The sequence below is a fragment of the Rhyacophila brunnea genome, unplaced genomic scaffold (genome assembly GCF_057557595.1).
Source record: "Rhyacophila brunnea isolate RB1 unplaced genomic scaffold, BYU_Rbru_1.0 scaffold_8, whole genome shotgun sequence".
Taxonomy (NCBI): Eukaryota; Metazoa; Arthropoda; class Insecta; order Trichoptera; family Rhyacophilidae; genus Rhyacophila; species Rhyacophila brunnea.
Window position 1 is genome coordinate 1,825,731 of NW_028233350.1, and position 19,432 is coordinate 1,845,162.

Here is a 19,432-nt window from a genome sequence, read left to right on the forward strand (position 1 = left end):
ATCGGGTAGCCCCTAGCCTTATTTTTATTGTGAAGACATTATAATTATACAAAATAATGTTTATTATATTAAATTTGATGTGATGCCACAGCATGCGCGAAACTCCACAAACGGTCGTGTAAATTCCCCATCAACAAAGGTGTCCGGCAAGGTGATACCATTTCACCTAAACTATTCACCGCTACTCTTGAGGACTTATTTAGGAAACTTGATTGGGAAGAAAAAGGTGTTCCAAATAACGGGGAGCACCTCAGTCACCTGCGCTTTGCAGTTGATATTGTTATACTCTTACAAGACCCGAAAGACCTCCAAGGAAGAATGCAAGAACTCGCGGATGTCAGTCAAACGGTCGGCCTAAAGATAAATGTCTCAAAGACAAAAGTGACGAGGAACTGCTTTTCGGTCCCTGCAATTAGCCGCTGGATTGACGAACTGATAAAGTTCGGCGGAAATACGTGGCAGCGAACGATACAGGACCGAGAGAGTTGGAGGAAACTTGGGGAGGGCTTCATCCAGCAGTGAATTGACCCCGGATGATGATGATGATGATATTAAATTTATAAAATTAGTCTCTCCTGGCTGTGATACAATTAGTAAATGATTTAAAACAAAGTACAGTCTTTATAATTGTGATTGTTCATAGTAATTCATAATTCATAAGTAATTATGAAATTATATCCCTTTTTGTTTTCTGCAATAAACGGTGGTATAAAATGACGACGATATTGTATGAAATAAGCCACTCCCAAATGACGCATATTCCTAGTAAAAATATTCATACTATATCACGAAATTGCTCCGTTCACCTGTGTTATCTCTGAATACCTGGATGATAACGATGATAACAGGTCGATAAGAAGATAACAAAACTGTTCGTATATAGAAATAATTATAGCGATGAAAAAATCGTTAGTCATACCGGGGTCTTTGTTTCGATCACACATCATATAAAAAACGATTACTTACTGCCCTTATCGAGTATAAGGGATTAAGAAAGTTGTGGTGTATGTTACACATGTTTGTTCTTTTTTCTTTAAAGTGCGTTAGTTTTTCACAGTTTGTTTAAACATGGGTTCCAAAGGTGAGGGTCTGGGAGCAGGAGCAGGGGTCGGAAAACTTGAAAAGAATATTTATTGTATCAAGTACACCTTGTTTTGCTTCAACATTGTGCTATGGGTAAGTGATTTCTATCACATTTAAACCTCAACTGTATTTATTACTACGTATTCTTCTTTTTCGGCCATATCCGCCCCTTAATTAGAGCATATGGACACCACGCGGCGCCTCCAAGAATCCCTCTCACTCGCCAGTCTTCATGCTTCGTTCCAGGTCAAATCAGCATCCCGTAGCTCCGCCGTATACACTCTATAGATAGTATTTAGCGGCCTTCTAGGACGGCGGAATCCGGTTGGCTTGAAGAACAGGCCAGCCAGGTTGAGGTTCTCTTCTGGCATCCGCAGCACGTGGCCGAGCCATGTCCAACGTCACCTCTTAGCGTGATGAGAGGCTGCTTGGTGCGTTCTCTTATTTCCTCGTTGCTCCTAAAGTCATACCACCCGCACACTCAGTATCCATCGCAAATATCTGTTTTCGAAGCTCAGTATACCACCTATAAAAATAATTATTCTTTGTAGACTGTCGTAATGTGAGTCATACGATACACTTAATAATGATTATATTTAAACTGTACGAAAATTATATTAGCCATAGGTTCTTTCTAAACCATTTTTATTACTCTACCAAAACTACTTAATAATTATATTAAAAATAATACAATTCTATTAGTAATTAATATTAATAATATGATTCTTAATATTCTCAAAACACTTAAGTTTTCCGCCGTTTTTATTAATGAGTCATTCAGGTTGGTGCTGTATTAAAGTATCGTAAGTGAATGATGTCGTCATATCAGGAGAGATAAACTTTGAAAGATAATAATATTGTTTTACAATTCTCAATTTTACAATTGTGTTTTACCTAATACGTACATAGCTCATAATTAAAATAAAAAAAAAGCTTCTAGCTTTATTTACGTTTGACAATACCTACTAATGTTCCTTATTTTTGGTAAATATTCTTTATTTTTTCTACATTAAAAAGATTCGGTACGTATAAAACAATATGTATAGGTATTGTAATTATTCTGGTACCTAATTTTAAAATGTAAAAACGGAATCCAGCAGAGTTGACGAAAATAAATTTTTATATCTGGGAAAATTACAATTTTAATTACTTTCAATTTAAAAATGATAGACAATTGATGTTGCTCTCTCACGCATTTCAGTCTCCACAAAAATTTACATTTTTAATTTAAACTTTGTCTATGCTCTAACAACGGTTCCGTTCAAAAAATGCTTTAGTAACAAACCGTTTTCCTGGGATTGTTTTTTTAATCTCAGTTCTTGTTAAAAATTAATCTTGATTGGATGAATTCAAAAAAATAATTGAAAGCATTTTTAATTTAGCCAGAGAGAATAATAATTAATTATTAATAACATATACCTACCTAGTTTATTTTATTATTAAACTTATTTTTTTATTTTATTGCTACACAAACTTGCATTATAAGTAAGTACATTATTTAGTTTTTTTCAAGTTATCTTGATTAATAATAATATATTTACTTACCTTAATTTGCGTTAAATTGTGAGATGTTAAATTTAATGATATGATGTATGAAAATAACAATATTTCAAATATTTAAATATACGAGTAATAATAAATTATAAAATTATTAAGAGCATACTTCAGTGAAACGGCAAATAATTAACGTAATTTCGGACGCGTTACCAACCGGAGAGCGATAGTCGACCTGTGAGCACGTCAATTTGTTTTGTGATGACGTCGTGTAAAGATGACTAAAAATAGTTACGTATTTACTCGAAAACCAAAACATGTCAATGAATAACAATAAACATAACATTAAATGGACACATGTTGAATTTTTATGACAAATTATGTTTTGTTCGTCACGCGTCGTTAGCACAATCTGCGCGCCGCGTAGTCACGATCGTTTTAGACCACGCCTCAGCTGAAGTATAGCCTTAACATTCGCATATTGATTAAGTTTACAACATTCAAGTTTTTAACGAACAAAAAAATCAATTCAAACCACCACCAAGCGGAATTATCTTCGTTAATATTAATACGTAGATAATTTAGTGTTTTTACTTGGTCGCTGATATAAACCATTAACACTTTTCTTCAAGAATACAAAATGAACTGTATTTTGTGGTTCGTGATGGCCATTTTGGAATATTTAAGTATCAGTTATTTAAAGGGACAACTTTTACTACACCACTTAAAATGATAGCGTATATATTATTAACTTCGTAAATGGTAATATAGGAATCCTATTGTTGTCAAAGTTTGACGATAGTAAATATTTTTCTTTTGTATTAAACTTGGTTTATAATAATATTATACTTAGTCATATTTGTACCATAATTCTACATTATACATGTCATTGAGTATCAAAAACCGTTCTAGATTTTTTGAAAATCCGTTTTTATAATTTACATAACATTTTTTTTGGGAATTTTTTATATTTGTCATCAGTAAATGAAAATATAAAATAAATTTATAATAGAAATGTAGTTAAAATTGTTTTTGTGTGGCTTTTTTTAAGTAAAAAAAGTTACCAGAGCTGATTTTGTAACTCGACGACTCAAATATCTAAATAAACTTATGTAAACGAAGTTCTCCTTTTTAATAAAACTAAAAAGTTATGCACTGTTTTTGTCGTATATACTTCAGAGAAAAGATTTTTTTTATGTAAATAACTATACCCTTGATTTTTCGTACAAGGTGATTGGGACGGTTAGTTGCATTGATGTGTGGCTAATTATTATGTTCCTCCATTTATAAATTTAATTTTATTTTTGGCCAGAATTAAATATTTTGTGTTCTATTGCTTAGTACTTCGTAAGGCTTTTGGAGGTCAATTTCATGGTTATGCTTATTAGATGTTAAGTGGCATTTGGACACAGTGAGCGAATGTTTGTTCTTCCCCCACTCCAGTGAAATTCACTCGCTTTTCGTTGAGCGAGCATAAGAATTTCGCTGGAGTGGGAGAAGAACAAATTTTCGCGCGCTTGGTCTAAATGCGGCGTTAGATGCAATACAATCATTTTTATGAAAAACTAAATTATTATCGTAATACCGACCCTAATCCATTTAATTTAATAATAATATAATCAAAACCAGTTAAGGTTAGATACGGGTCATGTACGTAATTTAATTGTGCCTAAGATAGAAACTAAATATTTTGTTATTTTGAGAATGTTAGATTCCTTATTATAAAAAAATATATATAATAATAGAATAAAACCTATGTATTAGAAGGATAATAATATTACGCCTTAGAAAAAACCCTAGTCATTATAACATTCATTTTTCGGTTCTCTTACCTCTAACCTATCGATTCATTTATACATCATATAATCCATGCGAATTATTTCGTACAATTATTTTTTAACTGAGGCACTTCAAATTCTGCAAAACAAGAGATAATCTGCTTTATAATCAATAGTACTAACATAATCGTAACAGATGTTCGATGCTAGTCAAATTTTATTAGATACGCACCTACTACACTTTATAAACGTATTGTTTTATTTAATGCAAAGTCTTTTCCAAAGGAACGAAAGAACGTTAACAATATTCAAGTCGTATTATAAAATAAATATATTTTATTTTCAAAAATATAGTTATTTGATTGATAGCGATTACGGTTGTGATATCTTCAAAAAGTGGTCATCTTAATAATGTTATAACTGGAATCGGTTTATCGATTAAAATACCGTACACTTTAATATTTAATATCATACTATCAAGTTGGGTACATAATTATGCTACCATAACTCAGTAGCGAAGGGAGGAGGTAGGCTGTTAAGGTACGACATAAATAGTGATCATTAAACTTTGTCAGTCATTCGTATTTATTTTTATTGAACTAGTACTACAATTTACAGATGGTGTTGGATAATTTTTCAAAATCAATTAAACCTTGCCTAAACCAAACCATAATAGTTTTAGTATGTTATGGTCGATTCGACAAAATACTGCACACTTTTTCATTCATACTAATTATTACATTTCGTTGAATTAAGAATACGAATGTTACACATGTTGTTGGTTAGTTATCTATAATTCATTAACCACTCACTACCTAAGCTAAACCATAGTAGATAAAAATATTATACTATCTATAAAATATCTGGCATAATTTTAGATATTATTTTATAGATATACGAATATTTTTTGATTATTATCTATTATGGGTTGGTTTTCGCAGTGCTTAATTGAATTAAAAAAAACTATCCAACGCCATCTGTAAAATTTTGACTTCAATTTCAATAAAAAAAAAAATATGTATGACTGACAAAGTTTATTACGGACTATTTACCTCAAATCTTAACATCCTATTTTCACTCTTCGCCACTGCCGTAACTCATTCAGCTATCCGTGAGTAGACTTAATTACATTTTTGGAGTTATATTTTCTGTTCTTCTCACAGGCATATGTTTAGGGGACCTTCCAAAAAGAAGTTTGCATGACTGGTTTTATTTAAATTTATTAAGAATACTACCCTTGTTTTTTCTTACGAGGTAGTTTTGTTATTACATAAAGATGTAATTGTATTAAAACACAGTTTTTTTTAAGAAAATAAAAATGCCTTATAATATTTTGAGAATGCTTGTCGTAAGCGTCGCGACGCAGTACAAGTAAAGTGTTTAAGACGTCGCCGCGTACCGCTGTTTTGCCTTCGTAAATAATAAATGAACTACTTAGTACAAGCGGGAGCGATTCAGCAACTTCTTTGGATGGTTAGTTATTTAACATTTTTGTGGTGGCTATGCCACTCTACTTTAATTCTTTCACGAATGCTTGCGTATGTAAAAGGTATGGTTTATAAAATAATAATCGATTGAATACTTAAGAACTAACATTAAATATTTCTCGAGCCTCAAAATGTACAGTAAATTAATTTATTCAATGGTTTTTAGAACCAAAATAATATAAATTTTAATGGATTTAAATTCAAGTTCTGTCAAGTACCTTGGGTCGATAGTATTAATATCAAAATAATGTATTGTATATATTTTTTTCTATATGAATTTGAAAATGGAAATTAACAGTTATAGTTATGCCACGATAAATATAAAATTATGAAATACAAAAATGCGTTCGTTATTATTAGTATTATTATCTGTGCTATTGGATGTAATCATAAATATTTTTATAATAATATAATATTATGTTAGTTTTGTTGCGTTTACTTTGGTAATACCTACTAACTTTGTTTTAATCATAAATAAGATAAACTTAATATTATTATGTCTATCGGTAATAAATAATTTTTTATACATATATACCAAATAGTGCGATGCAATAAGGCTCTTCTCAGTTATCTGAATAATTACTTAAATAATAAAAAAAATAATAAGTATAAATTTTTAACATACTTAATTTAAACCACATTAGAAATGTGTACTAATATCAAATAAACTTTAATCGAGTGGGACTTGAACGCGCATTCATTGCCTTCTAGTGAATGCGCTTTATTGTAATACCAATACTATGTAATTTTACAGGAGGTTTTTTTGAATGGGTAGCTATTTCGGCTGTAATGTCATTATCAATACTACAATACTAAATGATTTGTCGATGATTAAACGATGATCAAATGAGAGTGAAGTGATCTCTCTTTCTCATCATGGGACTATTTAAGAATAATAATTACTTATTTATAAACCGTATTAATTTAGGCAAATGCAAGCCGTAATTGAATTTAAATTTAATTATTATAATCTATTGTTTCCACAAATCTGAGCTATTCTATGCCCTAAGCAAGGCAATCATTATAAACAATAAAATTATTAACCCATTTTAAGTGCATGCAAACCATAGTATAGTGGTAAAAGTAAAACAATCACAATAACACTTAGAATTTGCCAACATCACATAACTGTGCATCAAGCCAAGAAATAAGTATCTTATGCATTGGAAAACTCCGGACCAAAATCGTACAATATGAATAGATTTTACAACCTTTCTGGTTGACCCCCGGGGTTCCACAGCACCTCTCTGTGGGGTTCCGTGGTCAAAATAAAAACTCGCGAGTCAAAAAAAAATGTACTTATGTAATTTCATTAGTATAGTAGCGCTTTATATTGAAATCTTCCATTCTTTTCTTATATGCATGCTAAATTAAAAAGGTATATGGAGTCTCATCATCCACATATTCGTTATAAAAACATTGAATATTAATATCTTTACATAAAGTGTAAGACATTGATCTACTTTGAATATTATTTTCAGATATATTTTTCTAAGGATGAGATGAGGTTCCCCGAAAAAATACTTATAACTCTAAGGGTTTCGTGAGTCGACAAAGTTTAAAGACTACTGCTTTAGATCAATGGGTTTATAGCCCATAACAGCTTAAGACATAAATTACCTAAATATCATAGAATTAAAAAAACTTCATTTCAAAACCATTATAATAGAGTTTTCACACTAGGTAGACAACAGTTAAATATTATTAAACCAGTCAAACAACAATTTATATAGTAAACTGTATTAGTTTTTACAATAAAAGTGTTCAGTACTGCAAAAAGATTAGCAATAAAACTGTTAATATTTATTTTGCATGTAATATTCCTGTGCCTAAATAATTAATTCAATACAGGTACAGTTGATTATCGATTAGCAATGCCTTATCAGTCTTGTTTACTCAGCCACATTAGATAGCGATGAATCTAGTCACGACTGATAAATAATAACGCTTCGATAAGATAATACGACGGAACCAAATCTGGTGCTTTGTCTGTCACAGTAAGCCAATATGATTTATACATTCAACCAAAAGTCATAAAAATATATTAATAACTTCAAATAGGTAATTTATATACTAATTACTATGTCCATTAATTATATTCCTCTTTCATATTTTCTTATTTAATTATAATGAAAGATAGAGTTCTTACTCATAAAAATACATCAAGATTGCTAAGCCAAACGATTATAAGGAATGTTTTGATAAACATTGGTTAAATATCACTATCATTATCAGCCGGGGTCAATCCACTGCTGGATGAAGGCCTCCCGAAGCTTTCTCCAACTCTCTCGTTCCTGTGTCGTTCGCTGCCACGTATTTCCGCCGAACTTTACCAGTTTGTCAATCCAGTGGCTTTTAGGGCGGCCCTGTGGCCGTTTCATGCCCCTCAGGTACCACTGGATGACGGCCTTTCGGCGAGAAATGTACTCGCCTATCTCCATTTCAGCTATAAGGAAATAATAAATACGGAGTTCAATTATTTAGAATGTCACTTATAATGTTCCAATAGCAGCAGTAATTTCTTAATAATATTAATATGACTATTTTTAGCAGGATAAATTATTAATATTGAAATATGAAATACATTCGCGCTCTTTGGGCATTGTTATCTTGATAATTATATTAATATTGCGCAGTGTTGGTGATTTTTTTCGTAATCTAATAGGTATATGGTTAAAGAAAAAAAGATTCACTGAAAATAATGAATTTAGTTTTACGTCCAATTTTAAACTTACATGATATTAAAATATCATTTAAAATGAATGACTGCCTACTTTAAAAATAGTCGAAATATTATTAGAATAATTATAATATGATCTGATATAAGAAAACGAACATGCTACGTTTAATATTTACTTTTTGTCTTATCTTTTAGGTGTGGTTATGAAATTTTACGTTACCTATGTTGAAATAAAAATGTACACGAAGATAGTAAAATCTGAATGTCGCAATCGAATGTAATCATTTGATTGCGACGAAAATACTTTAAAATATGGGAGACAATTATTTAATATAACCTAAAAATAATACTATAATTATAACAATGATTGTCATAACATAATCACTGTATGGTTTAACAGCACGGTTATGAAATAATTTTGGCAATTCATCGTCGTTTTACGTCGTTATCAAGTCGGGGTCACCACTTTGGGGATAATAAGGTGCTTTAAGATTGAGTCGTGCTTGCTTGGTTGTTTGGAAGACAGAGTTTATTGTTGATACGAGAATACAATAATAAATATGATAAAAATGACAGCGTAAGATTATAATCGCGGATACGGATGTACTGCTGAGATCGATGTGATCAAGAGATTGATTATATTAATGAACTGGGAGACTTCCAGTAGAATGAATGTTGACTTCGTCGAGTGTAGAACTCGTGACGATAGTAGTGCATCTCGTGATGGACTCGATGAGTGAGTGAGAAATCATGGATTATCTTTCCAATTTATACAAATTATAAGAGATATTGTCATAATTAACAAATCATAACAGACCCTACTGATCTTGCTATCATTGAGAAAATGCTGACGAATTATCGCTCTATTGTTTTGTTTTGACAACAAAACAAACACAATAAATAGTGTCACCCATTTGATGCTGAGTAGGATGATTGCTACATAATAATTTGTGAATACGAAGTACCTATATAATTAAAAACCTGCATTATACAAAAGTCACTGACTGTTATTATTATTAAAAAATCAGTGAATGGCAAGCACACGTGAAATAAGTGAACTTCACTAAAATTATTGAACACGCCATCATCTGCCTGTATGGATTTATGCAATCGACTGTTTTCTTTAGTGATACTCTTATAGATCGTTGTGCGATATCAACAGTAAATAAATTAAGGTGGATAAAATATAATATTTATATTTTATGAAATATTTATCCACGTATGTATCAAAATAGTATCTACCTTAATTTATTTTTATTATACTTCAAATATTTCGTTTATCTATTTGTGACTTTGATATTACTAAGATATCCATTCGATCGTTGTGCGGCTGATTTCGTCATATTATGTCAACATTTATTTCAAAACCGTTAATTTTTCGTGACGTAAGTACCTACAACTTACACTATAGTGCTAGTAGCGAAGGGCGGAGGTAGGCTATTAAGATCCGCCATTAATAGTGCATAATTAACGTTGTTAATCATAAGCATTTGTTTTTATTGAACTACTAAAATGTACAGATGGTGGGTTAGTTTTTATAAATAAATTAAACTCTGTCTAAACCAAACCATAAAAGTTTTGGTCTATTTTGGGTGATAAGACAAAATTGTGCACGTTTTTCATGTTTAATTTAATTTCATGATTTTAGATATTTTATAGATAGACGAGTATTTTTTGACTATTATCTAGTATGGCTTGGTTTCGCATATGTGTAAATTGTAGTCTTTGTTCATTGAAAACAAATACGTATGTCTGACAAAATTTAGTGTGCACTACTTGTGGTAGGTCTTAATAGCCTACCTCTACCCTTCGCTACAGAGAGGAACAAATATGAACATAATCACTGAAAGATTTAAGAGATAGGTTATGAAATAATAATTTGTGAATACGAAGTATTTAATTAAGAACGTGCACTATGAAAAATACACTGACACTTATTATTATTAAAACCAGTAAGATAACAATAAAATATATTCTCTTAGTATTACGTATGAACTTAACATCAAGTTTTTCATTATAAAATGCTGTATGTCATTAGGACTATTAAAAGTACAATGAATAAATTTAATATGACACACTTTTCCGGGTGAAGTGATCCTTGCGTCGCATACAATTAAAATGAACTCAATTTTCCTAACGAACACCAGTAATTTGGCTTACTGCACGAAATTTTAATTCATACCGTAGCAGTAGTTACACCTAAGTTACATCCGTAATACGAAGGGTGTCATTTCATTATGATAATATCATAAAAATCCTTTTATATTATTTTGTCACTTATTTATCCAGAAGGCTATACATATCCATGAATTGATACATTTGAAAATATACGTTGACTTATATGTTTGAGACTTGGCATGACAAAAAACGTCATATTTGTTAAATAAGTTTCAAAGGCCACTCGTAGATGTCGATAGTTCCATTTTTTTATTATTAAAATATCAAGATGGCTGCGATTCATAACGCCGTGAGCGCATAGTTTCCTATCCGTTAGTACAGCAATCGAGTGCTATTATTCCACTGAGAGTATAAAAACCTAGTATATGATTTTTATTCTTACTCGCATTATTATGGAGTGGCTTTTCAGTATTGATATCTTGCCTTGTAGTTCTCTGCCTCTACGAGAAAATAAGTCTGAGGATTACAGAAACCACAATTCCTGATTCGTGCATTGTTTTGGTTAGGTTCTCTTACTCGAATATTATTCTACAACCACACTAAAAATAATTTCTATTGGTTATATAATATTATATTTTATCAGAAGTGTTTTTCAAAATTATGTATAATCAATAATTAGAATGGTACATTCTTAAATCTTGTGAATTATTCGTTGAATAAAATAAATAGTTAATTAAAAATTATTAGCAAATTCAAGTAAGTTACATCATAAAAATATTGGAGAAATCCGTGACGTCGGTTAGTAATTGAAGTAGTAGGTACCTACTTTGATTTAATAAACAAAAACCGATTGCCAAAGTAGCTTGATTTAGAAGAGCGCTGATGAGCAGGTATTAAAAAGGCCAATAGTTAAAATTTGTCGCAATTAGTATGTCGCCTCGTAGCATAGAGAATAATGATGCTGGTTCGATTGGCTTACTTTTTTCAAAAAGATTTCTATTGATTATAATATATTTTCTCAGAAGTGTTTTTCAAAATTATATATGTTAAATACTTTGTAGTTTATAAAAATGCTTTATATTGCTCTAAAGAAGGAAGCGATTGTGGCCTTAAATAACATTTGTCAATAATTCTTTCTAGTTTTTGCCTTAATACTGTAAGGATCGTAGTCTTCATGAGACTACTCTAATAATTATGAGTCTTCTTCTGTTACCCCCTATTAGAGCCATGTGACTAAAATGCTGAAGAATTCGTCTAAGACAGATCAATTAAAAAAATACATATTTAAGAAGAATTTGTTTTGACATACTTATCGGGGGTTATCAAAGATGCCGATGTAGCCCCGATGTTAAAGTTCGTATCGTAGAAGGTTATTTGGTGTGCAATGCGTGACATGGTATATTCGGGACATAGTTGAATAATACACGGTGTTTGTATTTTCTTGGTTTTATGTTGAGTTGGAAGGTTTACATTATAATTTGAATTTAGGTTGAATGTTACGCGGAGTGGCGCACGTTTTGACGACATTGTTAAAAGGCCAAAATGCAATTGTTTTATCGACTGTCGTATTGTCTATAATACTATATAAATGAGTATAGACATTAATCCGTCTGGTGTAGAGTTGAGTAAACCTCTACATACTTAACACTTAACTAAAACTAGGTACTGCCAAAAGAACTCATACTGAACAGAAAAACCACTTTACAAGAAGAGAGATTTTTATGACACTATTTTTTTTTTTTTTTAGATAAATATACTAAATGGTTTTTTATACAAAATATTGTCACCCTAATATTAAGAGGCACCATGTTCTACGAGAGCAAGTTAAAGCAGCGGGGTACTCATGTCTTGGCACCTGCTGACAATTAAGGCATACTCCAATTCAGGAGATGCAGGCAGGTAGACCGCTCGTTATAATTATTATTTGTTCCCAACCTCTTGCAACTTGCAATACTGCAACAAACCCTTTTCAAACTTGGCAACATACCTTTATCGTTATATGAACTACTTGACAATAATAAATTATAATTTCACCTTGTCTTAAAATTAGCTCAATATTCTCATATAAGTATAATATATTTTCCATTTCGATCTTACAAAATAGATGAATGACATTTTCTTTTCATTCTAGGACACAATAGCGAATTTCTATGTTTAAATATATATTAAAATCATAAGGGAGTATTTTCCGATATTTATATGTAACTACTCTCGTTTCCATTATTCAAATTTTAAAATTCATTAGGTATTCGAAAAATCTGATATCCGTTTACACGTGCATGGATTTACTATTCACAGTAAGAAATGTATGGGTAAACATGTATTATCCTGCAGTTGGCAAGATTGCGTGGATGAATCAAACAAGCTTGGAAGCTTCTGGATATTAATACCCCGTTTACACGTGCATGGATGTACTATTCACAGTAAGAAAATGTATGTGGAAACATATTATATTATCCTGCAGTTAGCAATATTGCGTGCATAAATCAAACAAGTTTGGAATCTTCCGAATTGTTATGATTTATTGCGCGCAAGTACGATTATTTTTGATCTGCGCCTGCGCAGTAGAGCGATAGGGGCGAACATGTCGGTAAAAAAACGAACAACTCATTTTGAGCTTAACTGATTTTCAATACGACCTGTCAGATAATATAAAATGACAACATCGCGACTCGCTTACTCTAAAAGAATAAGATTGGAGAGACAGTCAGCACTTTTACGTGTAAACAGTTATTGTCATGATAGTTTAAAATAAGCACGATTGCCGACAGTAATTCCATGCACGTGTGCAGGCGCTATAGCGCTCAAGTAAGTTCTGCGACTGCACAGTAGAACGATAATGGCGAACCTGCCGGTAAAAAAACGAGCTACTTATTTTGAGGTTAACCGATTTTCATTACGTCCTGTCAAAAATAGTACTATAAAATGACAACATCGCGCCTCGCTTACTATTGAAGAATGAGATTGGTGAGACAGTCAGCACTTTTACGTGTAAACAGTTATTGTCATGATAGTTTAAAATTAGCACTATTGCCGACAGTAAATCCATGCATGTCTACAGGTGCTATAAGATTTAAGAAACAATAATGAACGTGACATGTTATATCATTGCATACCTACTATCTATGGTTCTATGGCCGTTTTCGGTGGCAGAATGATGAAAGATTGGCGACCGCTGTAGTTTACTTTCACTATAAACGCACACCACGCCAGATTTTCTCCCATGGGTAGTAGTAATCTATTATATTTTCAAAGAAATATAAATAATAACAATTTGACATATTGTATCGTTATATGTCGTTATAGTGGAAAAATCATACAGATAAAAAAATACTTGACTGATGATCGGATTAGTAAATTGACAACGTACGTATTTGATAATCGGTAAATGGCATACAGATTCGATCTAAGTACAAAAGATTTCAAGTTATGAATAGTTCTATTTCCTAAAAAATATTTTTTTTAATTAAAAAAATGCATTAAAACTAATTATTATTAGGTATTACATTATTTTTCTTCCTATACCGTTCGAAAGAATTTTTTAAACAAAATTTTAATCATAAAATATATTTTATATAGTATAAAATAATAAGGTGAACTCATTCTCACATTACATGCAGTAGGTACTAATATTTTGTTTAATCGTTTATTTTTTATATCCAACTTGGGTTATTATTATCCTTACTTTTTAAATCTGTTTTAGTTATTTTTTTATATAAGTACATTTAAAATATATTTTCGAAATTATACCTTTTGGGGCGTTTGGTAGAGAGTGAAATTGAGAGCTGCGCGGGCACACCGTTACGAAAGTGCTCGAAAGTATGAAGTTAGCTGCAAATCAGTCGATAGAATTGTTCCGTTGTCTAGGCAACGAATTTATTATTGTCGACCATTTGCAATTCAAACGATTAAACGTCGGAGTGACACATGTTACTTTAAAAATAAAAACAACGAGAAATAATTATATAATTTAGTAAGATAAGTTAAAGTGTATAGAAATAAACCAGCGGCGTTACAAAAAGCGGCCCCTTTTCTTAAGTGTGTATATGAATAAGATAATTAAGAGCTAGTCGAAGAATCTAGGTTATCATAAGTTTAGTTTTTGTTTTGTTACGCCAAAGAAGTATAACTTCTAACGCGCATACATAAGTACACACACCGATTTTTTTAAAAATAAATTAAACAAATATTGAATATTGTCAAATGAATTTTATCAACGTTAAGATAATCATTTTTCAATTATTTCTCTTTTGTTCCGAACCGTATTATGATTTTATAAATATAATATTAGGTATGTTATATTATTCAACTGGCATTTACAAATTGAAGTTGTTTTTCTTATTTAAAAAATGCAAATATAATAAATTATAATATTAAAGTGTATTTGCATCACTGATGGCTAATACGAGTATAATGCACCCGTGGCTATAGAAGCTCGATTATACATGCACCCGTCGTGATGAAATTCGCCTTGGGGTGGCAAGCATCATACTAATAATTCTCCCCCCAACGCAATAGAGTCTTGGGCGTAATTTATCTTTAAAACTACTGCAAACATATGTCGGGCAACATTCTACTGAGTGCCGGTGGAAAACTTAAACTGTTATCCAGGATTTAGTGCAGCCAGCACATGCTTTTAATGTTTGGCTGCGGCGGGAACTTAGACATCGAGGTTGTTGCAAGATGGTTGCTGCCGTATTTATCGACTGCCATAAGACACAAAAACGCGCTCTTCTGCGGTCCTCGAACATTGGTGGAATCAAATTGCTAGAGCCGGCTAGAGACAAACGGATTTGGAGAAAGTCTTGTCATTCAACAAAATAATAATATTGGTATATACTATAATACTATTATATACACAACTCCATCGTGCCCTAGGCTAGGATCTTTGGCGGGCCCCCCTACCTATCGCTAAGGATAAAGGCAGTGTTACGCTCTACAGTAGCGTTTTCCTAATGATGTACGCGGTAAAATTAATGTGTATATTTAGTGTTATTTTGTATATTTCAATACGTCCATTTGAATTATGATGTTGTCCAGTATTGATACACGATTAAAAACTGTGTCGTACAAAAAATATTATTGATGGAAAATAGCACCACAGGCGACTTTTTTTTACTGTAAAAGCACATTTGTGATGTGTGTTTATCTCACTTATCTGGTCGACTCGCCTAGTCGGTCCCCTCTTGAGCCCAGGCCACTAAGCTAGAGCCCCGTCAGCCCCTTCTTGTAGAGGCCATGCACATGACTGATATCGGTCACTATCGGCAGCTACCGAGGGTAGTTTTGTATCGAAGTATTGGTACATACAATAAGTTAGTTGTAAGTACAATAAGTGCTACGTTTTAACAGCACCTCTATTAGTCGTGCTAAATTTTAGAGCGAGATAGACATTTTTGACTGTTTAGACGGCTATCTTATAATAATAATAATAATACTTCAATAGAAACATAAAAAACTACCCTCCCGTACCCGTAAAGAATAGATGTGCTGGAATCTTTCGTTGTAATCGAAACATCTCCTTAAATATTTTAGAATCGTATTCTTTGATTCCGCATCTAAAAATATCAGAGCTCTGAGGTTTCATCGTTTTTTTTTAATTTTGCAACAAATAACATATTATACTTAGATTGGTAGGTATAACTAGTTAGGTGTATTGGTGAGTATACAACTATAACTTAATTCCGGAATCAAGGTTTTGATTATTTTTAAAATGAGGGTACCAACAGCTCTACATAATATACCACTTCATATATTCTACTTGCGTGAGCTTACGTAAACATTGTTTTATAAATTCTTAATATATAGTCTATTTATATCATTCAGTCCTACACTTACGTCATGTTAGTACTTTTTTATTACAGTCATATTTACTTTTTTTGTATGTGCCATATTGTTAAAACTGTAACATATTTGCCTATTTCTCCACGTCATATTGTGAATGTCTTGAATTTATAATTTGTTAGGTATGTATAAATACATACATTTAAATTTGAAAGTATAACATATTTATTACGCTAGTCATAATATACATTACCTATAAATAATATGTCAGTGATGTGTTATCCGAATTTGAAACAATATTATATGTTTGTTATTAATCCCTTTACATCTAAAATTAATTCTAGGGTTTTTTTTTAAATGAAATATTAATAATCATGTTTATATGCTGTAAAACGTAAATGTTTTGGAAAAATCATGTTAATTTTTCTCTTAGTTTTACCGTGTAAATTTCAACGTGTATGGTTTGATGTTTTTGTAGCGTTCAGGAAGCTTTTCAATATGTTAAGCAGCATGTTGTTTTCTCTCGTTAATGCGAGCCATTGTGTAGGTGTAATTATTATTATATACGATTATTACGATCGTTTTCCACTTGTTTTAGAGTGTAATGCACATACAAAGAAAGTTGTATTTCGTTTGCATTGCATGTAAATAATTACAGTATTCTCGTAAAAGTACCAACTTGCACAAAATAAAAATCATTTAAATAAGTTACTACTAACAGAGGGAAATATGTAAATTTTTCGTGTTACAACACTTTAATAAAGATTTTAAAATGTTTTGATAAATGCAGAACAATAAATAACTTTCTTTGAGTTGAATGCGATATTTTTAAATATACGATATGGGCTTGCTATTGATAATTTAGTTAGGATACCTACGTAATAATATATATATATATATGTAATTCAACGTAATTGTTTCAATATTATTATCTCAGTGACGTCCTGAATATTATAAGGGTCTGCAATAGAAAGTGACTTGAAGCAAATGTAATCATTTACTTTGGAACCCTTTTGCAATGTTGTTAGTTTTTCCTACAATTGCTATACATTTTTTCTTAAAATAAATAGTTTTTTATTATCAACTTTTACTTATGTGATATCAAATTAATATCCTATGCCTACAAATAAATATATACATTTTATTTAAAAGTAATAATATGGAAATTAGCTGCAAACATTTTATTATCCGATTGAAGTTGTTGAATTGAGATATTATGTATGGACAATATATGCAAATAAACTGACAAAATAAATAGGTGTAAATATGTTCGAGTGTACGTTTTTCTTATTATGAAAATTATGTATGAACGAAGCCATTCTTAACACTTTGGTCTACATAATTAGTGAACGATCGAAGTCTACAGTGGAAACTATTAAAGTTTATCTTAACCTCACACAGATACAAATATCTAATTAAATATGGGTGGTTCACAATAATTATTATGGATCAAGTCCAATTTTCATAAAATTCGATTTCTTTGTTTCAGTGGCTAGATCAGGGTTGGCGAACCTTTTTACGTACGCGTGCCAAAATTTCCCAAATTAATATTTTTCGACTGTTTGATGTGACAAGCAGTTTTTCATTGTGAAAAACGTGAAAAAATATTTTCAAGAATTCTATTAAAAAAGTTTAAAATTACCATTGAGTTCTTGAGATTCTATCTTCGGCCGTGTTTCTAGCCGAATGCATATCTTTTAGTGTTTGAATATTTTTTTCCTTGTTTTCTAAATTTTAAAAGAGGTAATGAAAGATTAATCTTGAAAGCTTCTTTGCCTGCTATTTTGTAATCAAGGCGTTGTCATTTATGCATGAATTTTGTCATTTCCGTTTGCGAATCGATTGGTAAAAATAATATTAAAAACCGAAGAGAATACGCATTTTTAAATTGTTAAAGGTATTTTTCCTCTCTTCGAGATGAAACATTCGCGTGACATGCAAAATTATCTCGCGTACCATAGGTTCGCCATCCCTGGGCTAGATGAAACAGATTTCTATATTGTGTATTAATATGAAAATCGTAGCTCTACAGTATTGATAAGACATCAAATTGAATGTGAGCCATGTCCATTTTGACAGTTCTTTCAGCAGTATAAAAAGGTATTTGCTAATATTAATAAAGCTTAAAATATACTTTATATTTCGACTATTTATTTTAATTGATCCATATACTATCAAAATATGGTAAGTATATACAGTGAAAACATTCCTTAAATTTACAAAAGGCATTTTAGCTTTAGGTCCAAATATCGCAGCATCCATTTTGATGGACTTGATCCATAATTATTCTGAACAACTTATATGTAAACCACATTTTACAAAAAAGCAAGAGTATGTTTCGTAATAAATAATAAAAAACGAAATTACTCCCTTAACTAAACACCACAAAGGAGTAGATATAGATAAAGAATAAAAAATGTTTTGTCTTCTTAACTTAATACAAACGTCATTAAAACATCAACTTTGAGCTTTGTAAAGGGATTTGGTCCCAACAGAAAATGAATGGTGGCTCAAAGAACCGGAAATCGTTATCGTCTGCTGCTGTCGTCTGTTGCATCTACACCTACCCTCCTCCCCCCACCCTGCGTCTTTTTCCTCAGCAAAAACTAATGGCGTCTCTGGCGGGGCTGTACATCCGGCATCCATTCATTTCCGCTTGTACAATACACGCACAATTTGAAGTTTTTTTTTAAAATTTGTTTTCAGTCAACGTTGTATTTGTTCGTTTGTATTGTTACTCTTGTTAACTTTGCTATAATATTAATTTATCATATTATACAAACATAGATAATAAAATAAATAATAAAAAAAAATGGTGCGTGTACTTCTGTACAAGTGATAATGTAAAACAATCAAAAATCGTAGTGCAATAATTTAAGTTATTACTTTATTACCTGTAATATCAAGTTTTCTAAGACAAAAATTAGCAAATTGAAATGTTTACATGAGAGGAAGTTATGACTTAATGTTTTATTGGTCTAGTTATAAAATTGTTATTAACCTTATTA

The 19,432-nt window shown here is 31.2% G+C and overlaps 1 protein-coding gene across 1 annotated transcript in view; it reads left to right on the top strand.

The window, feature by feature from the left end:
• The first annotated feature begins 911 nt into the window (after positions 1–911).
• Tsp2A (tetraspanin 2A) overlaps positions 912–19,432 on the top strand; it is a 382,418-nt gene continuing 363,897 nt past the window's right edge. Inside the window, exon 1 of the mRNA XM_085958921.1 lies at positions 912–1,176. Within this exon, the coding sequence (XP_085815047.1) occupies positions 1,069–1,176 (108 nt within the window). The 5' untranslated portion in view covers positions 912–1,068. The remainder of the gene's footprint in view (positions 1,177–19,432) is intronic.